The 26,005-nt window shown below is 42.9% G+C and overlaps 1 protein-coding gene across 1 annotated transcript in view; it reads left to right on the top strand.

Moving 5' to 3' along the window:
• Positions 1–25,406, top strand: part of DUSP27 (dual specificity phosphatase 27, atypical) — a 70,704-nt gene extending 45,298 nt beyond the window's left edge. The window contains exon 6 of the mRNA XM_027526639.1: positions 22,062–25,406. Within this exon, the coding sequence (XP_027382440.1) occupies positions 22,062–24,883 (2,822 nt within the window). The 3' untranslated portion in view covers positions 24,884–25,406. The remainder of the gene's footprint in view (positions 1–22,061) is intronic.
• The last annotated feature ends 599 nt before the right edge of the window (positions 25,407–26,005 follow it).

The raw sequence follows: 26,005 nt of genomic DNA, 5'->3' as shown, positions 1-26,005 counted from the left end.
AATACTTGGGTGCAATCTCAGATATCCAAAAATGACAAAATATGCAAAAACCTCAGATACGCAGAAACGACAGAATGATCTTGCTTCGTTTCCAAGGTAAAACATTCAACATCATGGTAATCCAAGTCTATGCCCCAACCACTAGTGCTGAAGATGTTGAAGTTGACTAGTTCTGTGAACACCCACAAGACCTTCTAGAACACCAAAGCTCCTTTTCATCATAGGGGATTGGAATGCAAAAGTAGGAAGTCAAGAGATACTTGAAACAACAGGCAAGTCTGGCCTTGGAGTACAAAATGAAGCAGGGCAAAGGCTAACAGAGTTTTGTCAAGCAAATATCCCTTTCCAACAACACGAGACAACTATACAAGTGAACATCACCATATAGCCAATTCTGAAATCAGATTGATTATGTTCTTTCCAGCCAAAGATGAAGAAACTCTAACAACCAGTAAAAACCAGACCTGGGGCTGACTCTGGCTCAGATCATGAGCATCTTATTGCAAAAATCAAGCTTAAGTTGAAGAAAGTAGGGAAAATCATTAGGCTATTCAGGTATGACCTAAATAAAATCCTTTATGATTATACAGTGGAGGTGATGAATAAACTTAAGGGATTGGATCTGGTAGACAGAGTGCCTGAAGAGGTATGGATGAAGGTTTGTAACTTTGTATGGGAGGCAGTGACCAAAACCATCGCCAAGAAAAAGAAATGCAAGAAAGCAAAGCGGTTTTCTGAGGAGGTTTACAAATAGCTGAGGAAAGAAGAGAAGCAAAAAGGCAAGAGGGAAAAGGAAAGACATACCCAATTAGTCACAGTTCCAGAGACCAACAGGGAGAGCTCAGAAAGCCTTCTTAATAAACTATGCAAAGAAATAAAGGAAAACGATGTAATGGGAAAGGCTAGAGATCTCTTCAAGAAAACTAGAGCCATCAAGGGAACATTTCATGCAAGTATGGGCACTATAAAGGACAGAAAAAGAGGGCTGAAGATGGCAGAGAAGTCAGTGGATGTGGAGTACATCTCTCTCCATGGATACATCAGGAATACACCTTAAGATACAGAAGTGCGTGCATAACACCAGCTGAGAGTGGACAGGAGTACCTGACCAGAGGAAAAGAATATACAGAACCATGCAAAACTTGGTAGGATGAAGGAACTAAGGGGGAAAACAGGAGTGTTAGTAGAATTGGACCTGCCCTCGGTGAGTGGGGGAACTAAAGCAGGGGTCCGATCACACATCGGGGTAGTTGTCTGAGTTGGAGGAGAAACATTTAAGGCTGAGAGTGAAACAGCTGATCTGTGGCAGCTTAAGTGGAATGAGAATCAGACAGTCCTTGCTGCAACCATACATACCCTGGACACGGATGAGGGTCCCCTGGAAGGCGCAGCTCGGCTGAGAGCTGGAGTTTGGGGAGTGAGCCCAGGGCGAGGGCTGCTGTTGACTGCAGAGAGACAGATCGAGGGGAGGTGAAGGAGGAGATTGTGATAAGAAATGCCTGTGGAGGAAAGCCAGGTGGCCATGGAAGCAAGGCGATACTGCTAAGTCACACATAGGGGAGAGAGCCATCACTATAGCCTCTCTCTCCCCACATGCCAGCATTGGCAGCAGCTGAATAGAGAGGCTGGCCCATCAAACGTCTGATGCACTGAACTACAGAGTAGGACCTCACCCAGTTTGCTTCTTTAAGTGACTGATGTGCAGAACAAGAGTAGGACGCCCGGCCAGGGGGGGTCCCTCTATGTGCCTGAATGGGCAGAGCTACAGAGAAAGACTGGCCAAAGAGGCGTTCTGATTGCCAGCTACAACGGGCTCGAATAAAAGACTCTGATAGGGCCATAACTCCTGCGGCGGAGGCAGTCCGTGTCCCTGCACACTTCGCGCTGCCAGGGTCCCCACAGGCCAAGCAGCTGGGCCACCTTCACACTCAACTCTCACTGGAGCAGAGCTGCCACAAGCAAAAAAGTCTTGCATCTATGCGTGCAGGGTCACTTCAGCAGTGTCCAACTCTTTGCAACCCTGTGAACTGTGGTCTGCCAGCCTTCTCTGTCAGGGAGGGGGGTTCTCCAGGCAAAAATACTGGAGTGTACTGGCCAGTACTGGTTGCCACACTCTCCTACTACTGCTGCTAAGTCGCTTCAGTCCTGTCCAACTCTGTGCGACCCTATAGATGGCAGCCCACCAGGCTCCCCCATCCCTGGGATTCTCCAGGCAAGAATACTGGAGTGGGTTGCCATTTCCTTCTCCATGGAGTGCCATGCCCTCCTAGAGCACTGTATTTCCTGCTGCCCTAGCCAATTCCCTGAGTACCTGGTGCTGCCAGAACCCCTGCGACCCAAGCAGCTGCACCTCCTCCACACCTGGCCCTCACAGGTGCAGACCCAAGTCCTCCAGGGAAGCCTCAGGACCAAACCCCAGTGGATGACCCACATGCAGAGGTGGAAATAAAACCCGAATTGAAACCCAGGGGCAGTGGGGCTAAGGAAGAAGACCCAAAACCTTTCCACCAGCTGTACTAGCTGCAGATTAAATCCACATGATCAACTAGGCAGACTCTGTCTATGAAATGTATAAAAGGTCATTGAGCGCTCTCACCAAAGAAAATTCAGTAGTTCTGATAACTGTGGACATTGGAGGCAAGAACATACAGGAGTAGGACCAGATTAGAACCTGAGCTGCCCCCACAGCAGGTCCAGAGATCAGCACAGTGTTGGAGGGCATCCGAGGGAGGTGAGGTGGACTGTTACTCCCAGCGAGGGGAAGGACTCTGACAGCAGTGACTCAAGAAAAACATTTATTATTTTTATGTTTGTTTTTTTTTTTTTTTTTAAAGATTTGACCTATGTTTTTTTTTTTTAAACTTTACATAATTGTATTAGTTTTGCCAAATATCAAAATGAATCCACCACAGGTATACATGTGTTCCCCATCCTGAACCCTCCACCCTCCTCCCTCCCCATACCATCCCTCTGGGTTGTCCCAGTGCACCAGCCCCAAGCATCCAGCATCGTGCATCGAACCTGGACACTCTGTAGATTCCTTTGGATTTTTTTCCCCTTTCCACCCACCTCTGTTGCAGTTGTTGATTTTATTGGCACTATGTAATCTAATTAAGATTTTGAGCTTTATTTTTTAATCAGTAACATTTTTTTATTGCTATTATAAACCTTTGCCTCTACATTGGGCTTTTGCAGTTCTGTGGAGTTTTCCTTTTTCTTTTTTTCTTTCTTCTGTTTTTTCTTTCTTTTCTCTTCTTTATAATTTTAATTTTTTAAACCTATTATATTTTTCTATATTTATTCCTTTCTTTGTCTTTCCTACTGTTCTTTTCCCCTTGCAGTTAATCTTTTTTTTTTAATTTAATTTAATTTTTTTGTGTGTGGTTCTGCCTTTATTTTTTTTAAATTGTATTTTAATTTTTAAATTTTACACAATTGTATTAGTTTCACCAAACATCAAAATGAATCCATCACAGGCACATATGTGCTCCCCACCCTGAACCCTCCTCCCTCCTCCCTCCCCACACCATCCCTCTGGGTCGTCCCAGTGCACTAGCCCCAAGCATCCAGTATCAGGCATTGAACCTGGACTGGCATCTCATTTCATACATGATATTTTACATGTTTCAATGCCATTCTCCCAAATCTTCCCACCCTCTCCCTCTCCCACAGAGTCCATTAATGTATATAAATCTTCTTAATCTACCTCTATTTAACTTTGCATATCTATTCTTTCTTTCTTTCCTTTCCTATCAACAATTTGGTAGTTTAATTTTCATTGCTTTATTCCCCAATTGGCACCTTGCTTTAGTTTTGTTTTCCAGTTCGTGCTTTAGTTAGTTTTGTTCTTAACTGGTAAATATAATTTTTTATTTCCTTTGTTTGTTGGGTCAGTCTACTGTACTTTACTTTTGTTGGTGGACCGTTTTCACTTTGCTCATGGGTGTATATGTGTATATTCCATTATTTTAATTATTTGCCTGATTTTGTAATTGCCATTTGTCTGGGGTTCATCTTTGGTTTCTCTCTTTTGGATATTTGTTTTAATCTCACTTAATCCCATAACAAGGAGAAGGCAATGGCATCCCACTCTAGTACTCTTGCCTGGAAAATCCTATGGATGGAGGAGCCTGGTAGGCTGTAGTCCATGGGGTCATGAAGAGTCGGACACAACTGAGCGACTTCACTTTCACTTTTCACTTTCCTCCATTGGAGAAGGAAATGGCAACCCACTCCAGTGTTCTTGCCTGGAGAATCCCAGGGATGGGGGAACCTGGTGGGCTGCCGTCTATGGGGTCACACAGAGTCAGACATGACTGAAGCGACTTAGCAGCAGCAGCAGCAATCCCATAACAAACCACTTGTGGAATCTTTGTTCCCAGAGCTTTTGGAGTGAGAGCACTGACTCCAAGACTCTAGACAACCAGAGAACTAACCTTAGGGAGAATCAAATAGTGAGAACTCACACAAAGAAAACCACTTGAATACAAGACCCAGCATCACCAACCACTAGTAGCACCCTGTGCAGGATGCCTCATCTAAACAACAAATAAAACAAAAATACAAACCCAATCATCAGCAGACAAGATTATCACCTCACTCAGCCTTACCCATCAGAGGAAAAACAAACAAAAACTCAGCACAAATCTCACACTTTACAAGCTTACACAAACCACTGGGCCAACCTTAGGAGGGCAGAAACCAAACAGAAGAAAGAATTCAACCTTGAAGCCTGGGAAAAGCAGACCTCAAACACAATAAGTTAAAAAAAAAATAATGAAAAGGCAGACAAAAACTACACAAATGAAGGAACAACTAGAAACACATTAGTCCAAATAAATGAAGAGGAAATAGGCAAACTACCTGAAAAAGAATTCAGAATAATGATAGCAAAGATGATCAAAAACTGAAAACAAAATGGATAAAATGCAAGAACAAATTAACAAAGACCTAGAAGAATTGAAGAATAAACATACGTAGACAAACAACACAACTAATGAAATTAAAAATACTCTAGAAAGAATCAATAGCAGAATATCTGAAGCAGAAGAATGAATCAGTGAGCTGGAAGACAAAGTGGTGGAAATAACTTCTGAAGAGCCGAATAAAGTAAAAAGAATGAAAACAACTGATAACAGTCTCAGAGACCTCTGGGACAATATCAAATGCACCAACATTGGAATTATAGGGGTTCCAGAAGAAGAAGAGAAAAAGAAAGGGTATGAGAAATTTTTTAAAGATATAGTTTGAAATTTCCCCAACATGGAAAAGGAAATAGTCAATCAAGTGCAAGATGCACAAAGAGTCCCATACAGGATAAATCCAAGGAGAAACATGCCAAGACACATACTAATCCAACTAATAAAATCTAAACACAAAGAAAAAACATTAAAGCAGCAAGGGAGAAGCAACAAGTAACATACAAGGGAAAGCTCATATACTTAACAGCTGATCTTACAGCAAAAACTCTGCAGTCCAGAAGGGAATGGCAGGATATATTTAAAGTACTGAAAGGAAAAATCTACAACCAAGATTACTATACCCAGCAAGGATCTCATTCAAAATTGATGGAGAAATAAAAAGCTTTTCAGACAAGCAAAAGTTAGGAGAATTCAGTACCACAAAATCAGCTTTACAACAAATGTTAAAGGGACTTATATAGTCAAGAAATACAAGAGAAGAAAAAAGAGCTACAAAATCAACCCCAAACATTAAGAAAATGGCAATAGGAACATATATATCAATAATTACTTTAAATGTAAATAGATTAAATGGTCTAACCAAAAGACACAGACTGGCTGAATGGATACAAAAACAAGATATATATATACAAAAACAAGATATATATATATATATACACATATATATATGTATATATATATATATATATATATATATATATATATATATACACACACTGTCTACAAGAAACCCACTTTAGACCTCAAGACACATATAAACTGAAAGTGAGAGGATGGAAAAATATATTCCATGCAAATGGGAAGCAAAATAAAGCTGGAGTAGTAATCCTCATATCAGACAAAATAGACCTTAACATAAAGACAATTACAAGAGATAAGGAAGGACACTACATAATGATCAAGGGATCAATCCAAGAGGAAGACATAACAATTGTAAATACACCCAACACAGGAGCACCTCAATACATAAGATAAACACTAACAGACATAAAAGAAGAAATTGACAGTAACACAATAATAGTAGGAGACTTTAACACCCTACCCACACCAATTGGCAGATCATCAAAACAGAAAATTAATAAGGAAACACCAGTCTTAAATGACACATTAGATGAGATGGATCCCATTGATATCTTCAGGACATTCCATCCAAATGCAGAAGAATACACCTTCTTCTCAAGTGCACATGGAACATTCTCCAGGATAGACCATATCTTGGGTCACAAATCAAACCTCAGTAAATTTAAGAGAATTGAAATCGTATCATGCATCTTGTCCAACCTCAGCACTATAAGACTAGATAACAATTACAAGAAAGAACTGTAAGAAACACAAACACATGGAGATTAAACAACACGTTTCTAAATAACCAACAGGTTACTGAAGAAATCAAAAGGGAACTCAAAAAATTTCTAGAAGCAAATGACAATGAAAACATGACAACTCAAAACCTATGGGATGCAGCAAAAGCAGTTCTAAGAGGCAGTTTATAGCAATACAATCCTACCTCAAGAAACAAGAAAAACATCAAATAAACAACCTAACTTTACCCCTAAAACAACTGGAAAAAGAAGAACAAAAAAACCCTCAAAATTAGTAGAAGGAAAGAAATCATAATGATCCAAGCAGTAATAAATGAAAAAGAAATAAAAGAAACAATAGTAAAGATCAATAAAACTAAAAGCTGTTTCTTTGAAAAGGTAAACAAAATTGACAAAACTTTAGCCAGACTCATCAAGAACAAAAGAGAGAAGAATCAAACCAACAAATCAGAAATGAAAAAGGAGAGGTTACAACAGACAATGCAAAAATACAAAGGATTATAAGTGACTTATGATCAACTAAATGGCAATAAAATGGATAACCTGGAAGAAATGGACAGAGTCTCAGAAAAGTTCAATCTTCCAAGACTGAACCAGGAAGAAATAGAAATTATGAACAATCCAATTACAAGCACTGAAATTGAATCTGTGGTCAAAAATCTCCCAAAAAACAAAAGCCCAGGACCAGATGGATTCACAGGAGAATTCTATCAAACATTTAGAGAAGAGCTAAGGCCTATCCTTCTAAAACTCTTTCAAAAAACTGAGGAGGAAGGAACACTTCCAAACTCATTCTACAAGGCTACCATCACCCTGATACCAAAACCAGACAAAAACAGCACAAAAAAAGAAAACTACAAGCCAATATCACTGATGAATGGAGATGCAAAAATCCTCAACAAAATTTTAGGAAACAGAGTTCAGCAACACATCAAAAAGTTCATACACCATGATCAAGTTGGGATTATTCCAGGGATGCAAGGATTCTTCAATATATTCAAATCAATCAATGTGATATACAATATTAACAAATCAAAAGATAAAAACCATATGATCATCTCAATAGATGCAGAAAAAGCCTTTGACAAAATTCAGCACCCATTTATGATTAAAACTTCAAAAAATGGGCATAGAAGGAACCTACCTCAACATAGTAAAGGCCGTATATGATAAGTCTACAACAAACCTTATTTTCAACGGTGAAAAACTAAAATCATATCCCTAAGATCAGGAACAAGACAAGGGTGTCCACTTTCACCACTATTATTCAACATAGTTCTGGAAGTCTGAGCTACAGGAATGAAAGAAGAAAAAGAAATAAAAGGAATCCAGATTGGAAAAGAAGTAAGCTCTCACTGTTTGCAGATAACATGATACTGTACATAGAAAACCCTAAAGATAGTGTCAGAAAATTACTAGAGAATCAGTGAATTTAGCAAAGTTGCAGGATACAAAATCAATACTCAGAAATCACTTGCATTTCTAAGTACTAACAATGAAAAATCAGAAAGAGAAATTAAGGAATCAATCCCATTCACCATTGCAACAAAAAGAATTAAATATCTAGGAATAAACTTACCTAAGGAGACAAAACAGCTGTACACAGAAAATTATAAGACACTAATGGAAGAAATTAAAGATGACATAAACAGATGGAGAAATATTCCATGTTCCTGGGTAGGAAGAATGGATTTTGTGAAAATGACTATACTACCAAACTGCAATCTACAGATTCAGTGTGGTCCCTATCAAATTACTAATGGCATTCTTCACAGAACTAGAACAAAAAATTTCACAATTCATATGGAAACACAAAAAATCCCGAATAGCCAAAGCAGTCCTGAGAAAGTGGAATGGAGCTCGAGGAATCGACCTTCCTGACTTCAGATTACACTACAAAGCTACAGTCATCAAGACAGTATGGTACTGGCACAAAAACAGATATATAGACCAATGGAACAAGATAGAAAGCCCAAAAATAAACCCATGCTCCTATGGGTATCTTATTTTTGATAAAGGATACAAGAATATACAATGGGGCAAAGACAGCCTCTTCAATAAATGGTGCTGGGAAAACTGGACAGCTACATGTAAAAGAATGAAATTAGAACACTTCCTAACAGCATACACAAAGATAAATTCAAAATGGATTAAAGACCTAAATGTAAGACCAGAAACTATAAAACTCTTAGAGGAAAACATAGGCAGAACATGACATAAATCAAAGCAAGATCCTCTATGACCCACATTCTAGTGTAATGGAAATAAAAACAAAAGTAAACAGGTGGGACCTGATTAAGCTTAAAAACTTTTGCACAGCAAAGGAAACTATAAGCAAGGTGAAAAGATAACCGCCAGAATGCGAGAAAATAATAGCAAGTGAAACAACTGACAAAGGATTAATTTCCAAAATTATAAGCAGCTCATACAACTCAATGCCAGGAAAGCAAACAACCCAATCAAAAAGTGGGGAAAAGACTTAAACAGGTATTTCTCCAAAGAAGACATACAGATGGCTAACAAACACGTGAAAAGATGCTCAACATCGCTCATTATTAGAGAAATGCAAATCAAAACTACAGTGAGATATCACCTCACACTGGTCAGAATGGCCATCATCAAAAAGTCTACAAACAGTAAATGCTGGAGAGGGTGTGGAGAAAAGGGAATGTTCTTGCACAGTTGGTGGGAATGTAAATTGATACAGCCACTATGGGAGACAGTATGGAGATTCCTTAAAAACCTAGGAATAAAACCACCATATGACCCAGCAATCCCACTCCTAGGAAACCAAAATTGAAAGAGACACATGTATCACATTGTTCATTGCGGCACTAATACACTATTACATGGAAGCAACCTAGATGTCCATCAACAGATGAATGGATAAAGAAGTTATGGTACATATACACAATGAAATATTACTCAGCCATAAAAAGGAATGCATTTGACTCAATTCTGATGAGGTGGATGAACTAGAACCTATTATACAGAATGAAATGAGTCAGAAAGAGAAATATAAATATCATATTCTAATGAATATTAAGGAATCTAGAAAAATGATACTGAAGAATTTATTTACAGGGCAGCAATCGAGAAACAGGGAATAGACTTATGGACATGGGGAGGGGGGAGGAGAGGGTGAAATGTATGGAAAGTGTAACATGGAAACTTACATTTCCATGTGTAAATCAGATAGCCAATGGGAATTTGCTGTATGGCTCAGGAAACTCAAACAGGGGTTCTGTATCAATATAGAGGGGTGGAATGGGGTGGGAGATGGGAAGGAGGTTCAAAAGGGAGGGGATAAATATATACCTATGGCTGATTCATGTCGAGGTTTGACAGAAAACAACAAAATTCTATAAAGCAATTATCCTTCAATTTAAAAAGAAATTTTTTAAAAAAGGACAGAAACAGTAAAGACCTAGCAGAAGCAGAAGATATTAAGAAGAGGTGGCAGGAATACACAGAAGAATTGTACAAAAAAGGTCTTAATGACCCAGATAACCACTCTCATATGAAAGTGTGGTCACTCTCATAGAGCCAGACATCTTGGAGTACGGTGTGAAGTCAAGTGAGCCTTAGGAAGAATTACTATGAACAAAGATAGAGGAGATGATGATGAAATTCCACCTAAGCTATTTTAAATCCTAAAATAGGATTGTTGTTGAAGTGCTGCATTCAATTTGTCAGCAAATTTGGAAAACTCAGCAGTGGCCACACAACTGGAAAAGCTCAGTTTTCATTCCAATCCCAAAGAAGGGCAATACCAAAGAATGTTCAAACTACCACACAATTGCACTCATTTCACATGCTAGAAAGGTATGTTAAAAATCCTTCAAACTAGACATGAGCAGTACATGAACTGAGGATCTCCAAATTTTGAACCTCTAAACAAGCTTGGTTTAGAAAAGGCAGAGAAATCAGAGATCAAATTGTCAACATTTGTTGGATCGTAGAGAAAGCAAGGGAATTTCAGAAAAACATCTACTTCTGCTTCATTGCCTATGCCAAAGTCTTTGACTTGTGTGGATCACAACAAACTGTGGAAAATTCTTTAAGAGATGGGAATACCAGACCACTTTCCCTGTCTCCTGAGAAACCATATATAGGTCAAGAAGCAACAGTTAGAACCATACATGGAACAACCGACTGGTTCCAAATTGGGAAAGGAGTTTGTCAAGGCTGTATACTGTCACCCTGCTTATTTAACTTCTCTACAGAGTACATCAGGGGAAATGCTGGACTGGATGAAGCACAGGCTGGAATCAAGATTGCTGGGAGAAATATCAACAACCTCAGATATGCATATGATACCACTCTAACAGCAGAAAGTGAAGAGGAACTAAAGAGCCTCTTGATGAAAGTGAAAGAGAAGAGTGAAAAAGTCGGCTTGAAGCTCAACATTCAAACAACTAAGATCATGGCATTAGGTCCCATCACTTCATGGCAAATAGAAGGGATAAAGTAGAAACACTGACAGATTTTATTTTGGGGGGCTCCAAAAGCATTGCAGACAGTGACTGTAGCCATGAAATTAAAAGATGCTTGATCCTTGGAAGGAAAGTTATGACAAATCTAGAAAACAGAGACATCGCTTTGCTGACAAAGGTCCATACAGTCAAAGCTATGGTTTTTCTAGTAGTTATGTATGGATGTGAGAGAAGGCTGAGCATCAAAGAATTGATGCTTTTGAATTGTAGTGTTGGAAAAGACTCTTGAGAGTCCTTGGACTGCAAGGAGAGAGATCAAACCAGTCAATCCTAAAGGAAATCAACTCTGAATACTTACTGGAAGGACAGATGCTAAAGCTGAAACTTCAGTACTTTGGCCACCTGATTCGAAGAGCTGACCCACTGGAAAAGACCCTGATGCGGGGAAAGCCTGAAAGCAAAAGAAGCAGGCAGCAGAGGATGAGATGGTTAGACAGCATGACCAACTCAATGCACATGAATGTGAGCAAACTCCAGGAGACGGTGAAGGACAGAAGAGCCTGGCTGTGCTGCAGTCCATGGGGTCTGAGTCCTACGTGACTTAGTGACTGAACAATAACACATATGCATGTATATGTATACATATATAGAGAGACAGAGACAGAGGCAGCGAGAGGCAGAGAGAGTTCAGAGAGAGGGAAAATATTTTTATATATGTGTATTTTTATTAAATAATTCATGTGTTACATATATATATAGATAATTATATATCTATATAAAATGATTTTCTCTTTTCAATACTTAAAAAAAAACAAAAACCCTATTTTTAAGAACGTATTTCTTCTGACTAAAATAGACTTGGGCATGTCTGCCTGGTGTCTGTGAGAGAGGGGATTTCTTCCGCTGCTTTTCCTGGTGCTATCCACCAACTTCTTGGCAGAGCAAGGGAAGCACAGACTCACGCAGCATCCCGGGTGAGAGAGGTAGTTCGCACAGTGGAAACGTATGCCCAGAATCGCAAGAAGCTGCCCAAGGGTGGTGGCGTGGACGTTCAGGAGCTGCTGTGGCCGGAGCAGGGAGTGTCCCGTCACGGGGAAAGAGAGGCAGTAGCACTCCCTCCAGGGCTGGTTCTGCACCCCCAGCTCCCCCGTCCCACCCACAGTGGTGCATCGGGCCTTCCTGCCAGTGTGGCAGCTGAGCTGGAGCCAGCCTAGACCGTGGGTCAGCCAGGTGGTCCCCATCTCCTGCTTGGCCTGTGTGTCCTGTGGACCATCCCCCCTTCCCTTGCTACTATGAACTTCAGCCTCCCACTCCCTTGTCTCAGCACCCCTGCAAGTCGGGGAAAGGATAACATCCTTTACAGTGGTTGCTGCTTTTGTGGGTAGTTCCTACCTCCCAGCAGACCTGGAATTAACCTCCTGGACCTTAGTTTCTGTGATTTTCTCCACTCTAGTACCAGGAGGAAAATGAAATATACTCCTGGTGCTGGGCCTTTTACCTAATAATCACAGTGACCCCTTGAGAACATGTTATTTACCTTTTACAGATGGCGAAATCCCCACTCGTGGACGCTTAAGTGACTGAAAGTGAAAGTCACTCAGTCATCTCCGACTGTTTGCAACCCCATGGACTATACAGTCCATGGAATTCTCCAGGCTAGACTATTGGATTCAGTAGCCTATCCCTTCTCCAGCGGATCTTCCCGACCCAGGAGTCCAACTGGGGTCTCCTGCATTGCAGGGGGATTCTTTACCAACTGAGCTATCAGGGAAGCCCCTAAATGACTGAAACCATGTAATAATTAAGATCCCCTTGGTTGCTAGTAAGGGGAGGGATTGCAGGCAGGAGGAGAAGGGGACGACAGAGAATGAGATGGCTGGATGGCATCACTGACCCGATGGACGTGAGTCTGAGTGAACTCCAGGAGTTGGTGATGGACAGGGAGGCCTGGCGTGCTGCGATTCATGGGGTCGCAAAAAGTCGGACATGACTGAGCGACTGAACTGAACTGAACTGAACTGCACTGGTTGCTAGTAAGTGGAAACCATCTCAAACTACTTAACAAGCAGCAAAGGCATTAACTATAACAAGACAAGAAGAAATCCAGAGACAGGAATGTGGCCTCAGGATGGTCTAGAACAAGGACTGGACAACCTCAGGACTCTTGGTTCCATTTCCTCTTTCTCTCTACATCGAGAGCATGGCCCTCCACAGGCCTGGCAATAACTGCTGATTTTCTTCCTCAGTTCCATTTCCACATTCCCTGGAGAGAGAAGTTGTCAGACTCTGGTCCTTTGTCTACCCTGAATTCTATCCACAGTGACAAGGAGGGTTGACCTCTGGGCAAGTACTTTTCATTTTCCTGAAATGCAGAGAGAGAAGAAAGTTCTGAGGGAAAAGAGGATTGTGAACTGAGAGGATACAACACAAACTCCTGCCATACAAAGGCATACTGATCATGTGAGAGAACTTGAACCCAGCCTTACTCAAGTCCAGGGCTCTCTCCACTAGCAGTACTCTTCAAATTTTTAAGCACATATAGACAGACTGAGATGCGAATCCGAGTTCTTGTCTGCAGAGCAAAAGAATGGAATCCATGAACATGCAAACATTCAAGAGAATAGAATTCATTAAAGAGGAGGAAAGTATAAAGCTCTCAGCATAGACACTGAGAGGGGGTAAAGAGTCCCCCCAAGGTGGGACTTACAGCAGTTTTTATATCCTTCCTTAAATCACATTATTTCTAACCAATCAATTTAAAGGTCAAGATACTTAACATCTTTATGGCTTCTCTTGGGGGCTTCCCTGGTGGCTCAGAGATTAAAGCGCTGCCTGAAATGCGGGAGACCTAGGTTCGATCCCTGGATCGGGAAGATGCCCTGGAGAAGGAAATGGCAACCTACTCTAGTATTCTTGTCTGGAGAATCCCATGGACAGAGGAGCCTGGTAGACTAGAGTCCACGGGGTCGCAAAGAGTCGGACACGACTGAGAAACTTCATTTCATGGCTTCTCTTGATCCTTGGATTAAGTCACCATCCTTTTTCATGCCCTCTGACCATTTTACCATGGACCAGACATATGGGTTTAAGATTAATGATCCCCAGTTGTTCTACACTGACTGCCTAGAAATTTGTACCTCAAGACTGAGCCCCGACACCCCCAAAATCAGCCCCCCTATTGATCAAAATGATGACTTCAAATTTTAGAAAAAGACTTCCTTCCTCAAGCCATTTTACTGCTGGAGAGTTTTCATCACAACCAAACAAATCTACTTTCACTTCAAAATGAAAGGCACCCCCTGAAGTTGATATCAGGCACAAACTATACCTTAGTGTGGCCTAAGAAAATAGAAAATCCTTCTGCTGCTCTGGGTGAATTGGGTGGGGACCCCTGAGTCTGACCCACCCAGCCTTTCCCTTGTCCCTGAGGCAGCCCCTGAGGCTCCTCAGAGGAATCCCAGGTGCAAGGAACATAATATGACAAAGCACGGATGGCAACCTAGGCTCTACCAGACTGAGTCTAATTGTATTCAATATTTGATCCCCTTATGAGGAAGCCTATTGGTTTGTGTCTTGAAGTGTCTTGAACTGAGCTGGCCTAGTAACCACCTCCAAAAAAATGGAATGAGTCTTCGGTACTCACAGTAGTAAACTGCGGCCTAGTTTGCCAGTTAAAAGTGACAGCTGAGCCCTGAGCTGGAAGAGGAAGGGGATAAGACGTTGAATCTGTAGATGCTTTTTTAGTGGCCTTGATTCTTTCAGTGAAGTTCAGTGGCTCAGTCTTCACTGACTCTGTGACCACATGGACTGCAGCACAGCCAGGTTCCTCTGTCCTTTACTATTTCCCAGAGTTCACTCAAATTCATGACCATTGAGTTGGTCATGCTATCTAACCATCTCATCCTCTACTGCCCCTTCTCCATTTGCTTCCAATCTTTCCCAGCATCAGGTTCTTTACCAATGGCTCTTTGCATCAGGTGGCCAAAGTATTGGAGCTTTAGCTTTCGCATCAGTCCTTCCAATGAATATTCAGGGTTGATTGCCTTTAGCATTGACTGGCTTGATTCCCTTGCAGTCCAAGGGACTCTCAAGAGTCTTCTCCAGCACCATAGTTGGAAAGCATCAATTCTTCAGCACTCAGTCTTCTTTATGGTCCAACTCTTATATCCGTACATGACTACTGGAAAAAACATAGCTTTGACTATATGGACCTTTATTGGCAAAGCAATGTCTCTGCTTTTTAGTATGCTGTCTAGGTTCATCATAGCTTTCTTTCCAAGGAACAAGCTTTAATTTCATGGCTGTAGTCACCATCTACAATGATTTTGGAGCCCAAGAAGACAAGGTCTGTCTCTGTTTACATTTTTTCCTCATCTATTTGTCATGAAGTGATGGGACCTAATGCCATGATCTTAGTTGTTTGAATGTTGAGTTTTAAGTCAGCTTTTTCACTCTCTTCTTTCACCTTCATTAAGATGCTCTTCAGTTCCTCTTCAATTTCTGCCATTAGGCTGGTCATCTGCACATCTTAGGTTATTGATATTTCTCCCAGCAATCCTGATTCCAACTTGTGTTCATCCAGCCCGGCATTTTGTATGATGTACTCTGCGTATAAGTTGAATAAACAGGGTAGCAATATACAGCCTTGACATACTCCGTTCCCAATTTGGAACCAGTTAGTTCCATGTCTGTTTCTAACTGTTGCTTCTTGACCTACATACAGGTTTCTCAGGAGACAGGTAAGGTGGTCTGGTATTCCCATCTTTTTAAGAATTTTCCACAGTTGATACAAAGAGCTGACTCCTTGGAAAAGACACTGTGGCTAGGAAAGGTTGAAGGCAGGAGGAGAAGGTAACAAGAGAGGACAAATGGTTGGATGGCATAACTGACTCAATGGACATGAGTTTGACCAAACTCAAGGAAATGGTGAGGAAAAGGAAAGCCTGATGTGCTACAGATTATGGGATCACAAAGAGCTGGACATGACTGAGTGACAGAACAAAAAACATAGTCATAGGCTTTAGTATAGTCAATAAAGCAAAAGCAGATGCTTTTCTGGAACTCCCTTGCTTTTTCTATGATCCAATGGATGTTGGCAATTTGACCTTTGGTTCCACTGCCTTTTCTAAATCCAGCTTGTACATCTGGAAGATCTCAGTTCACATACTGTTGAAGCCTCAGTTCAGTTCAGTCACTCAGTCATGTCCAACTCTTTGCAACCCCATGGACTGCAGCACACCAGGCCTCCCTGTCCATCATCAACTACTGGAGTTCACTCAAACTCATGTCCATTGAGTCGGTGATGCCATCCAACCATCTCATCCTCTGCCGTTCCCTTCTCCTCCTGCCTTCAATCTTTCCCAGCATCAGGGTCTTTGCAAATGAGTCAGTTCTTCACATCAGGTGGCCAAAGTATTATAGCTTCAGCTTCAGCACCAGTCCTTCTAGTGAATATTCAGGACTGATTTCCTTTAGGATGGACTGGTTGGATCTCCTTGCAGTCCAAGGGACTCTCAAGAGTCTTCTCCAACACCACAGTTCAAAAGCATCAATTCCTTGATACTCAGCTTTCTTCATAGTCCAACTCTCACATCCGTACATGACTACTGGAAAAAGCATAACTTTGACTAGACAGATCTTTTTGCCAAAGTAATGTCTCTGCTTTTTGATATGCTGTCTAGGTTGGTCATAACTTTTCCTCCAAGGAGTAAGTGTCTTTTAATTTCATGGCTACAGTCACCATCTGCAGTGATTTTGGAGTCCCCCAAAATAAGGTCTGTCACTATTTCCACTGTTTCCCCATCTATTTGCCATGACATGATGGGACCAGATGCCATGATCTTAGTTTTCTGAATGTTGAGCTTTAAGCCAGCTTTTTCACTCTCCTCTTTCACTTTCATCAAGAGGCTCTTTAGTTCTTCTTTGCTTTCTCCCTTAAAAGTGGTGTCATCTGCATATCTGAGGTTATTGATATTTCTCCCAGCAATCTTGATTCCAGCTTGTGCTTCATCCAGCCCAGTGTTTCTCATGATGTACTCTGCATATAAGTTAAATAAGCAGGGTGACAATATACAGCCTTGATTATTACTACTTTATTATTTATTATTACTCCTTTCCTGATTTGGAACCAGTCCATTGTTCCATGTCCGGTTCTAACTGTTGCTTCCTGACCTGCATACAGATTTCTCAAGAGGCAGGTAAAGTGGTCTGGTATTCCCATCTCTTTAAGAATTTTCCACAGTTTGTTGTGGTCCACACAGTCAAAGGCTTTGGCATAGTCAAAAAAGCAGAAGTAGATGTCTTTCTGGAACTCTCTTGCTTTTTCGATGATCCAGTGGATGTTGGCAATTTGATCTCTGGTTCCTCTGCCTTTTCTAAATCCAGCTTGAACTACTGGAATTTCAGAGTTCACGTACTGCTGGAGCCTGGCTTGGAGAATTTTGAGCATTACTTTACTAGTGTGTGAGATGAGTGCAATTGTGTTGTAGTCTGAGCATTCTTTGGCATTGCCTTTCTTTGGGATTGGAAAGAAACCTGACCTTTTCCAGTCCTGTGGCCACTGCTGGGTTTTCCAAATTTGCTGACATATTGTGTGCAGCACTTTCACAGCATCATCTTTTAGGATTTGAAATAGCTCAACTTGAATTCCATCATCTCCACTAGCTTTGTTCGTAGTGATGCTTTCTAAGGCTCAGTTGACTTCGCATTCCAGGATTTCTGGCTCTGGGTGAGTGAGTGATCACACCATCGTGATTATCTGGGTCATGAAGATCTTTTTTGTACAGTTCTTCTGTGTATTCTTGCCACCTCTTCTGAATATCTTCTGCTTCTGTTAGGTTCATACCATTTCTGTCCTTTATTGTGCCCATTTTTGCATGAAATATTCCCTTAGTATCTCTAATTTTCTTGAAAAGATCACTAGACTTTCCTATTCTATTATTCTCCTCTATTTCTTTGCATTGATTGCTGAGGAAGGCTTTCTTATCTCCTTGCTATTCTTTGGAACTCTGCATTCAAATGGGTATATCTTTCCTTTTCTCCTTTGCCTTTTGATTCTCTTCTAGTCACAGCTATTTGTAAGGCCTCCTGAGACAAGCATTTTGCCTTTTTGCATTTCTTTTCTCTGGGGATGGTCTTGATCCCTGTCTCCTGTACAATGTCACTAACCTCTGTCCATAGGCACTCTATCAGATCTGATCCCTTGAATCTGTCACTTTCTCTGTATAATCATAAGGGAATTGATTCAGGTCATACCTGAATGTTCTAGTGGTTTTCCCTACTTTCTTCAATTTAAGTCTGAATTTGGCAATAAGGATTTTATGGTCTGTGCCACAGTCAGCTCTCAGTCTTGTTTTTGCTGACAGTATAGACCTTCTCCATTTTTGGCGGCAAAGAACATAATCAATCTGATTTCGGTGTTGACCGTCTGGTGATGTCCATGTGTAGAGTCTTCTCTTGTGTTGTTGGAAGAGGGTGTTTGCTATGACCAGTGTGTTCTCTTGGCAAAACTCCATTAGCCTTTGCCCTGCGTCATTCTGTACCCCAAGGCCAAATTTGTCTGTTACTCCAGGTGTTTCTTGACTTCCTACTTTTGCATTCCAGTCCCCTATAATGAAAAGGATATCTTTTTTTGAGTGTTAGTTCTAGAAGGTCTTATAGATCTTCATAGAACCATTCAACTTCAGCTTCTTCAGCATTACTGGTTGGCGCATAGAATTGGATTACTGTGATATTGAATGGTTTGCCTTGGAAATGAACAGAGATCATTCTTTCATTTTTGAGATTGCATCTAAGTACTGTATTTTGGAATCTTTTGTTGACTATCATGGCCACTCCATTTCTTCTAAGGTATTCTTGCCCACAGTAGTAGATATAATGGTCATCTGAGTTAAATTCACATCCATTTTAGTTCACTGATTCCTAAAATGTCGATGTTCACTCTTGCCATCTCCTGTTTGACCACTTCCAATTTGCCTTGATTCACGGACCTAACATTCCAGGTTCCTATGCAATATTGCTCTTTGCAGCATCGGACTTTACCTCCACCACCAGTCACAACCACAACTGGGTGTTGTTTTTGCTTTGGCTCCATCTCTTCATTCTTCTGGCGTTATTTCTCCACTGACCTCCAGTAGCATATTGGGCACCTACTGACCTGGGGAGTTCATTTATCAGTGTCCTATCTTTTTGCCTTTTCATACTCTTTTTGGGGTTCTCAAGGCAAGAATAGTGAAGTGGTTTGCCATTCCTTTCTCCAGTGGACCACACTTTGTCAGAACTCTCCACCATGACCCATTGAAGCCTAGCTTGAAGGATTTTGAGCATTACCTCGCTAGCATGTGAAATGAGTGTAAATGTGCAGTAGTTTGACCATCCTCTGGCACTGACCTTCTTTGGGATTGGAATGAAAACTGATCTTTTCTAGTCCTGTGGCCACTGCTGAGTTTTCCAAATTTGCTGACATATAGCATGCAGCACTTAACAGCATCATCCTATTTTAGGATTTGACATAGCTCAGCTGGAATTCCATCACCTCCTCTAGCTTTGTTCTTAGTAATGCTTCCTAAGGCTCACTTGACTTCATACTCTACTCCAGGATGTCTGGCTCTGGTTGAGTGACCACACCGTTGTGGTTATCTGGGTCATTAAGACCTTTTTTGTACAGTTCTTCTCTGTATTCTTACCACCTCTTCTTAATATCTTCTGCTTCTGTTAGGTTCATACCATTTCTATCCTTTTTTGTGCCCATCTTTGCATGAAATGTTCCCCTGGTATCTCTAATTTCTTGAAAAGACCTCTGCTGCTGCTGCTGCTAAGTCACTTCAGTCGTGTCTGACTCTGTGCGACCCCATAGAGGGCAGCCCACCGGGCTCTCCCGTCCCTGGGATTCTCCAGGCAAGAACACTGGAGTGGGTTGCCATTTCCTTCTCCAATGCATGAAAGTGAAAGTGAAGTTGCTCAGTCATGTCTGACTCTCAGCGACCCCATGGACTTCAGCCTACCAGGCTCCTCCGTCCATGGGATTTTCCAGGCAAGAGTACTGGAGTGGGGTGCCATTGCCTTCTCTCTAGTCTTTCTCATTCTGTTGTTTTCCTCTGTTTCTTTTCCTTTGTTCACTCAAGAAGGCTTTCTTATGTCTCCTTGCTATTCTTTGGCACTTTGCATTCAGATGGGTATATCTTTCATTTTCTCCTTTGCCTTTCACTTTTTTTCTCAGCTATTTGTAAGGCCTTGATTCTTTAGTGGCTTGCTTACCTACCCCTAGTGACTGCTGGCCCTTGGTAATTGGCCTTTCAGCATTATTGGATCTCAGGTGCCCTCAAGTCTTGCCTGGGTCTCTGACCTGCTATAAGACAAAGACATAGCCTTAACTGATGCAAAGATATAATAATAAAAGCCACCCCCATTCCATATTGTAAGATAGGACTCCTGAATGATTTAATAAATATCCCCGAAGACTGCTGGAAAACAGATTGATGACAGTCTGGAAGGAGATCTCTAGTGATCCCAATGTGCATTTTAAACAGTTATTAGAACAAAGGCATAGAAGGCATGTTTGTCATTTTTATGAAGGAGGCAAGGTAGAGGGGGAGGTTGGGAAATCACTAATGTATTGAATGGTAAAGTTGAGACTTGCAAAAGCTTCTGTTAGGCTATAAGAACAGGCTATATTTACCAAAAGCATTCATAGGAATTTATACAACTATCCTTATGCTTTAAGAATGCCACAAGAAAAGAGAGACATGACTTAATAGCAGTTTTAGAAGGCTTTACAGGTTTCAGTTGATATAAACAATCATTTGAGTCCATTGTATGACATATCCACCCACATTGCAGGCTCAGATGGCATCAGTGAAAGCCCAGTGCCTAGAACAAGAGTAATGAGGGGCCCACTCCACTCCATTTGGGTCATTCCAAACCTGAAATATCTTGTTCCACACTGACACAAATTCCTTTGGAATAAAGCTAATAAATCCAAGTTTGACTTGAAGAGAGTATCCACTCCCCAATCCTTGTACATGTTCAGAAAATGTTTCCACAAGCACAGGGTAGCCTCACTGCTCTGACTTCTGTAATATGGGGACAATGATGCTTGTCCCTAATGTGACTTGAGCATGGATGAATATGAGAGCAAAGGAAACATACTAAATCCAGATCATATAGTAATGAAACGTGGAAAAGTGTTTGTCTAATGATTGAAAGATCCAGACTAGACAGGAAAAGGAAAAAAAAAAAAAAACTTCAGTGAAGAATATAATAGTGATTTTCTTTAAAATTTTTGTATTAAAGACCTAATTCATATATTTATTATTTACCCTAGTATGTCAGAGTAGGAGTACTGAATGCTTGTTACAGAGAGTTATCCTTTGCCCTAACATGGGAATGAATTTTCAGAAAATTAGAATGACCTAAATATGGAGTGAAAGATGTGTTGTATTCTGTCTGTCCAAGATACTGAGCTCTCTATCACTGAAACTATCCAGCAGATTCTGAAAGATGGATTGTCCAGGATCAAGGATGTTGTAAAGGGAATTCTCAAATGACTTGTGGCCCTTTCCAACACTGAGATTCTACTTCTTTCTGATTCATTCATCTTAGCCTTGTTCGTTTTCTACTTCCTTCCCCATTACCCATATTCTTTTATTTTTCCTCCTTCTGATGCTCAGGTTGGTGGAAAGTAGAAATGCACTCCTGCAACCCACTCCAGTCTTCTTGGCTGGAGAATCCCCATGGACAGAGGAGCCTGGCCGGCTAAAGTCCATGGGGTTGCAAACAGTTGGGCACGACTGAGCAACTAAGCACAGCACAGCACAAAATTGCACTCAGTGTTTCAGAAGTGGGGACAGTGGTTAGATCCTTTTTTCCCCACCCACTCCCCAATCCTTGTACATGTTCAGAAAATGTTTCCACAAGCACAGGGTAGCCTCACTGCTCTGACTTCTGTAATATGGGGACAATGATGCTTGTCCCTAATGTGACTTGAGCATGGATGAATATGAGAGGCAAAGGAAACATACTAAATCCAGCACATCAAAACTTAAAACAACAACAACAGCCAAACTATTGCTGTTCCATCACCATCTGCTGTGTTTTCTTCACAGGGAAAGTCCTGGTCAGCAGTGAAATGGGCGTCAGCCGTTCGGCTGTGCTGGTAGTAGCCTACCTGATGATCTTCCACAACATGGCCGTCCTGGAGGCCTTGATGACTGTGCGCAAGAAGCGGGCTATCTACCCCAACGACGGCTTCCTGAAGCAGCTCCGCGAGCTCAACGAGAAGCTGATGGAGGAGCGCGAAGAGGACTTCAGCAGGGAGTGTGGGGAGGAGGCGGTGGAGGAGGGCGAGGACGCCGGGAGCACGGTGGCAGCCAGAGTGCACACCCTCACCGTGGAGGAGGAGGACGACGCTGCCAGTCACCTGAGTACCTCCTCCTTGGGGAGGGCCAGCCAGGCCTCCAAGCCCCTCACCCTTATCGATGAGGAGGAGGAGGAGAGGCTCTACGAGGCGTGGAAAAAGGGGCAGAGCCTCCCCACGGGCAAGGTCCTGCAGGGCGAGGACGACAGGTTCTCAGCCTCCTCTCGTCAAGGTGAGGAGCCCGAGGATGAGGATGTGGAGCGAATCATCCGGGAGTGGCAGAGCCGAAATGAGAGGTACCAGGCAGAAGGGCACCGGAGGTGGAATAGGGAGGAGGAAGAGGAAGAGGAGAGCAATGGCAGCTCCTTCGTGACGAGAAGAAGGAGGCACACGCTGAGTGAGAGCAGCACCTCCGAGAGTGTGAGCAGCCATGACATCCGGGTCCTGAAGCAGCAGCTGCAGATGAGCAGCCAGAACCGAGGTGGGAGACGCCGCTCTGACTCCATGTCCACGGAGAGCACCTGGGACATGTGGGACCAGAGGCTGCAGGAGATTGAGAAGGAGGCTTCCCGAAAGTACCACTCCAGGAACAAGAGAGAGGAGGTGGACGCCAGCTCGGAGGTGGGGAGCAGGGCGCGGGAGGATGACGAGGAGAGTGTGGCCTCCGAGGCCAGCTCCTTCTATAACTTCTGCAGCAGAAACAAGGACAAACTCACCGCCCTGGAAAGGTGGAAGATCAAGAGAATCCAGTTTGGATTTCACAAGAAGGACTCAGAGGCAGGAGATGGCAGCAGTGAGCAAGGTGCGGAGGAGGTGGAGGGGGAGAAGAAAAACCTCTCTGATGTCAATCTGTCTGCCTACCAGGCCTGGAAGCTGAAACACCAAAAGAAGGTGGGCAGTGAGAACAAGGAGGAGGTGGTGGAGCTCAGCAAGGGAGATGACTTGGCCTTGGTCAAGAAGCGGCAGCGGAGGCTGGAGCTGCTGGAGAGAAGCAGGCAGACACTGGAGGAGAGCCAGTCAATGGGAAGCTGGGAGGCAGATAGCTCAGCTGCCAGTGGGAGCATCCCCCTGTCTGCATTCTGGTCGGCAGCCCCCTCAGTCAGCGCTGATGGGGACACAGCATCTGTGCTCAGCGCCCAGAGCCACAGCTCCCATCCCTCTCAGGCCCTAAGCAAAGTAGGCGGATGCTTGGCTTCCACCCCCACCACACCTCTACCTAACCTGCATGTGGGGCCTGGAGACACAATCTCCATTGCCAGCATACAGAACTGGATTGCCAACGTAGTCAGTGAAACTCTCGCCCAGAAGCAAAATGAAATGCTGTTGTCGCCCCGCCCACTGTCCGTTGTAAGCATGAAGGCAGCACCAGCAGGCAGCTGCCTAGGGGATGACCAAGTCTCCATGCTCAGTGGACAGAGCAGCTCTGCCCTGGGTGGCTGCCTGCTGCCTCAAAGCCAGGCAAGACCCAGCTCTGAGACCCAGTCTGTGTTGTCCTCCCATACCATGAGTGCAAGAGCTGAAGGTACTGGGAGCAAAGTGAAGGGGACCAGCAAGCCTATCTATAGCCTCTTTGCTGACAATATTGACCTAAAGGAGCTTGGCCGGAAGGAGAAGGAGATGCAAACAGAGCTGAGAGAGAAGATGTCCGAGTACAAAATGGAGAAGCTGGCCTCCGACAACAAACGCAGCTCCCTTTTCAAGAAGAAGAAGGTCAAGGAAGATGAGGATGAGGATGATGACGTGGGTGGTAGGGATGAGGACACTGACAGCGCCATAGGGAGCTTCCGGTATTCTTCCCGCAGTAATTCCCAGAAACCCGAAACAGACACCTTCTCCTCCCTGGCTGTCTCTGATGGCTACGGAAGTGGCAGCAGAGCTGGCAGAGAGAAGGATAACAGTATTAATAAGTGGCTCAGTGGCCTCAGGACAGAGGAAAAATCTCCCCAAAGTGATTGGTCTGGAAGCTCCAGGGAAAAGTGCACCAGATCTTCCCTGATTCGGGAGACAGAGTCTAAGTCTTCCAGTTACAAGTTCTCCAAATCCCGGTCAGAGGAGCAGGACACCTCCTCCTACGACGAGACCAATAGCAACTCGGTAAAAAGCACTTCACGGTTCTCTGCTTCCTCCACCAGGGAAGGCAGAGAGATGCACACATTCTCCAGGTCCATGTTTAGTGAGACCTCAAGCTCCCGGGAGGAAAGCCCAGAGCCCTACTTTTTCCGCCGGACCCCCGAGCCCTCTGAAGGAGAAGAGTCCCCAGAACCACGGCGTCCAAATGGGGCCAGATCCAGGGACTGGGAAGATGTGGAAGAGTCATCCAAGTCAGACTTTTCTGAATTTGGAGCCAAGAGGAAATTCACCCAGAGTTTCATGAGATCTGAAGAGGAGGGAGAGAAAGCGAGGATGGAAAAGAAAGAAGAAGGGAGGTTTGCTTCAGGGCGGCAGTCCCGGTATTGGAGAAGCACTGACAGGGAGGAGGAGGAGGAAATGGATGATGAAGCCATCATTGCTGCCTGGAGACGCCGGCAAGAAGAAACAAGGACTAAGCTGCAGAGAAGAAGGGAGGATTGAGCTGGGCAAAGGGAATCTGGGAGAGACTGAAAACACAGGGAGAAGCCTTACAGCTTAGCACAGAGCTCAAGACACACTTAGCCACAGCCCACCAAGGGACAAGGATGGGGAAAGGATCATATGGAGGGGCAGAAGTGAAATGAGCGGCACCAGGCAGGAAGCCACCAGAGGTGGGGTAGGGAGGAAGCAGAGAAGGGGAAGAAGAGCATAAATGTGAGGTCCAAATGAGGGACCAGCTGAGGCCATTTCTGTTGCCCAATGCTTCTGAACTTTGATGCTTCACTTATGTTTGATTTTTTTCATCACAGACTAGAGATGAGCTCACAAAGGCACTATAGTTTGTTGGAGACTCCAACTTATTCCAGGAAGGCTGTGAGTACAGGACATGGTTCTCTATGTAGAGGTTTGATAATGAGACCCAAGAAATCTATCCTGTGGCAAGTCTCACCTCTCCCAGCAGCTGAGTTCTGGTTGTTTCTTTTGAAAGTTTTGGATCTCCATTAAATTGATATGTTGTCAAGCATTTCTTCTTCATTCTGGTCACTTTTAACTCTTTGGGTATTAGTGGAAACCCACTTTAAGAGACACAGATGTGTTACCAAGAGCCACCCTCACCTTGTGCTACAAAAGCTGTCTCCAGACAATACCAATATCATCTTATATTAAAAATATTAATATATAAAATATTATTTTAAAATAATATTTATTATTATAAGAACTAATAACCAAGTATTTAGTTTAGGATACAGTGCAATGGGAAGTCATGGGTCTCCTGCAATGCAGGCAGATTCTTTACCATTTGAGCCACCTGGGAAGCCCCAGGGAAGGGGAAGACATGAGGGGGACCCTTGAGAGTAACAGATGGAACTCAAGAGAGAAAGGTTTTATAGTGGTGAGCTAAAGGTAGAGAGTCCCTCTGGAATGGAAGGGGTTAAAAGCAAACCACCATGAGGGAGAGAAGAAAAGAAGCCCAGCACAAGGAGATGGAGATGTATTTTTATGAGGTCTTGTGGTCATCCTTGCTTTTCATTCCTTTGAGGATCACTGGACAATGCTGTGGGCAGTCCATTTGATCCTTCTCTGCACTCTGGATGGGCTAGGTTGGTGAGATTTCTTATGTGT

Source organism: Bos indicus x Bos taurus, chromosome 3, assembly GCF_003369695.1.
Source record: "Bos indicus x Bos taurus breed Angus x Brahman F1 hybrid chromosome 3, Bos_hybrid_MaternalHap_v2.0, whole genome shotgun sequence".
In the NCBI taxonomy this organism is placed as follows: Eukaryota; Metazoa; Chordata; class Mammalia; order Artiodactyla; family Bovidae; genus Bos; species Bos indicus x Bos taurus.
The sequence above is the reverse complement of the archived record's forward strand: the minus strand, read 5'-3'. Positions and strand labels throughout refer to the sequence as shown.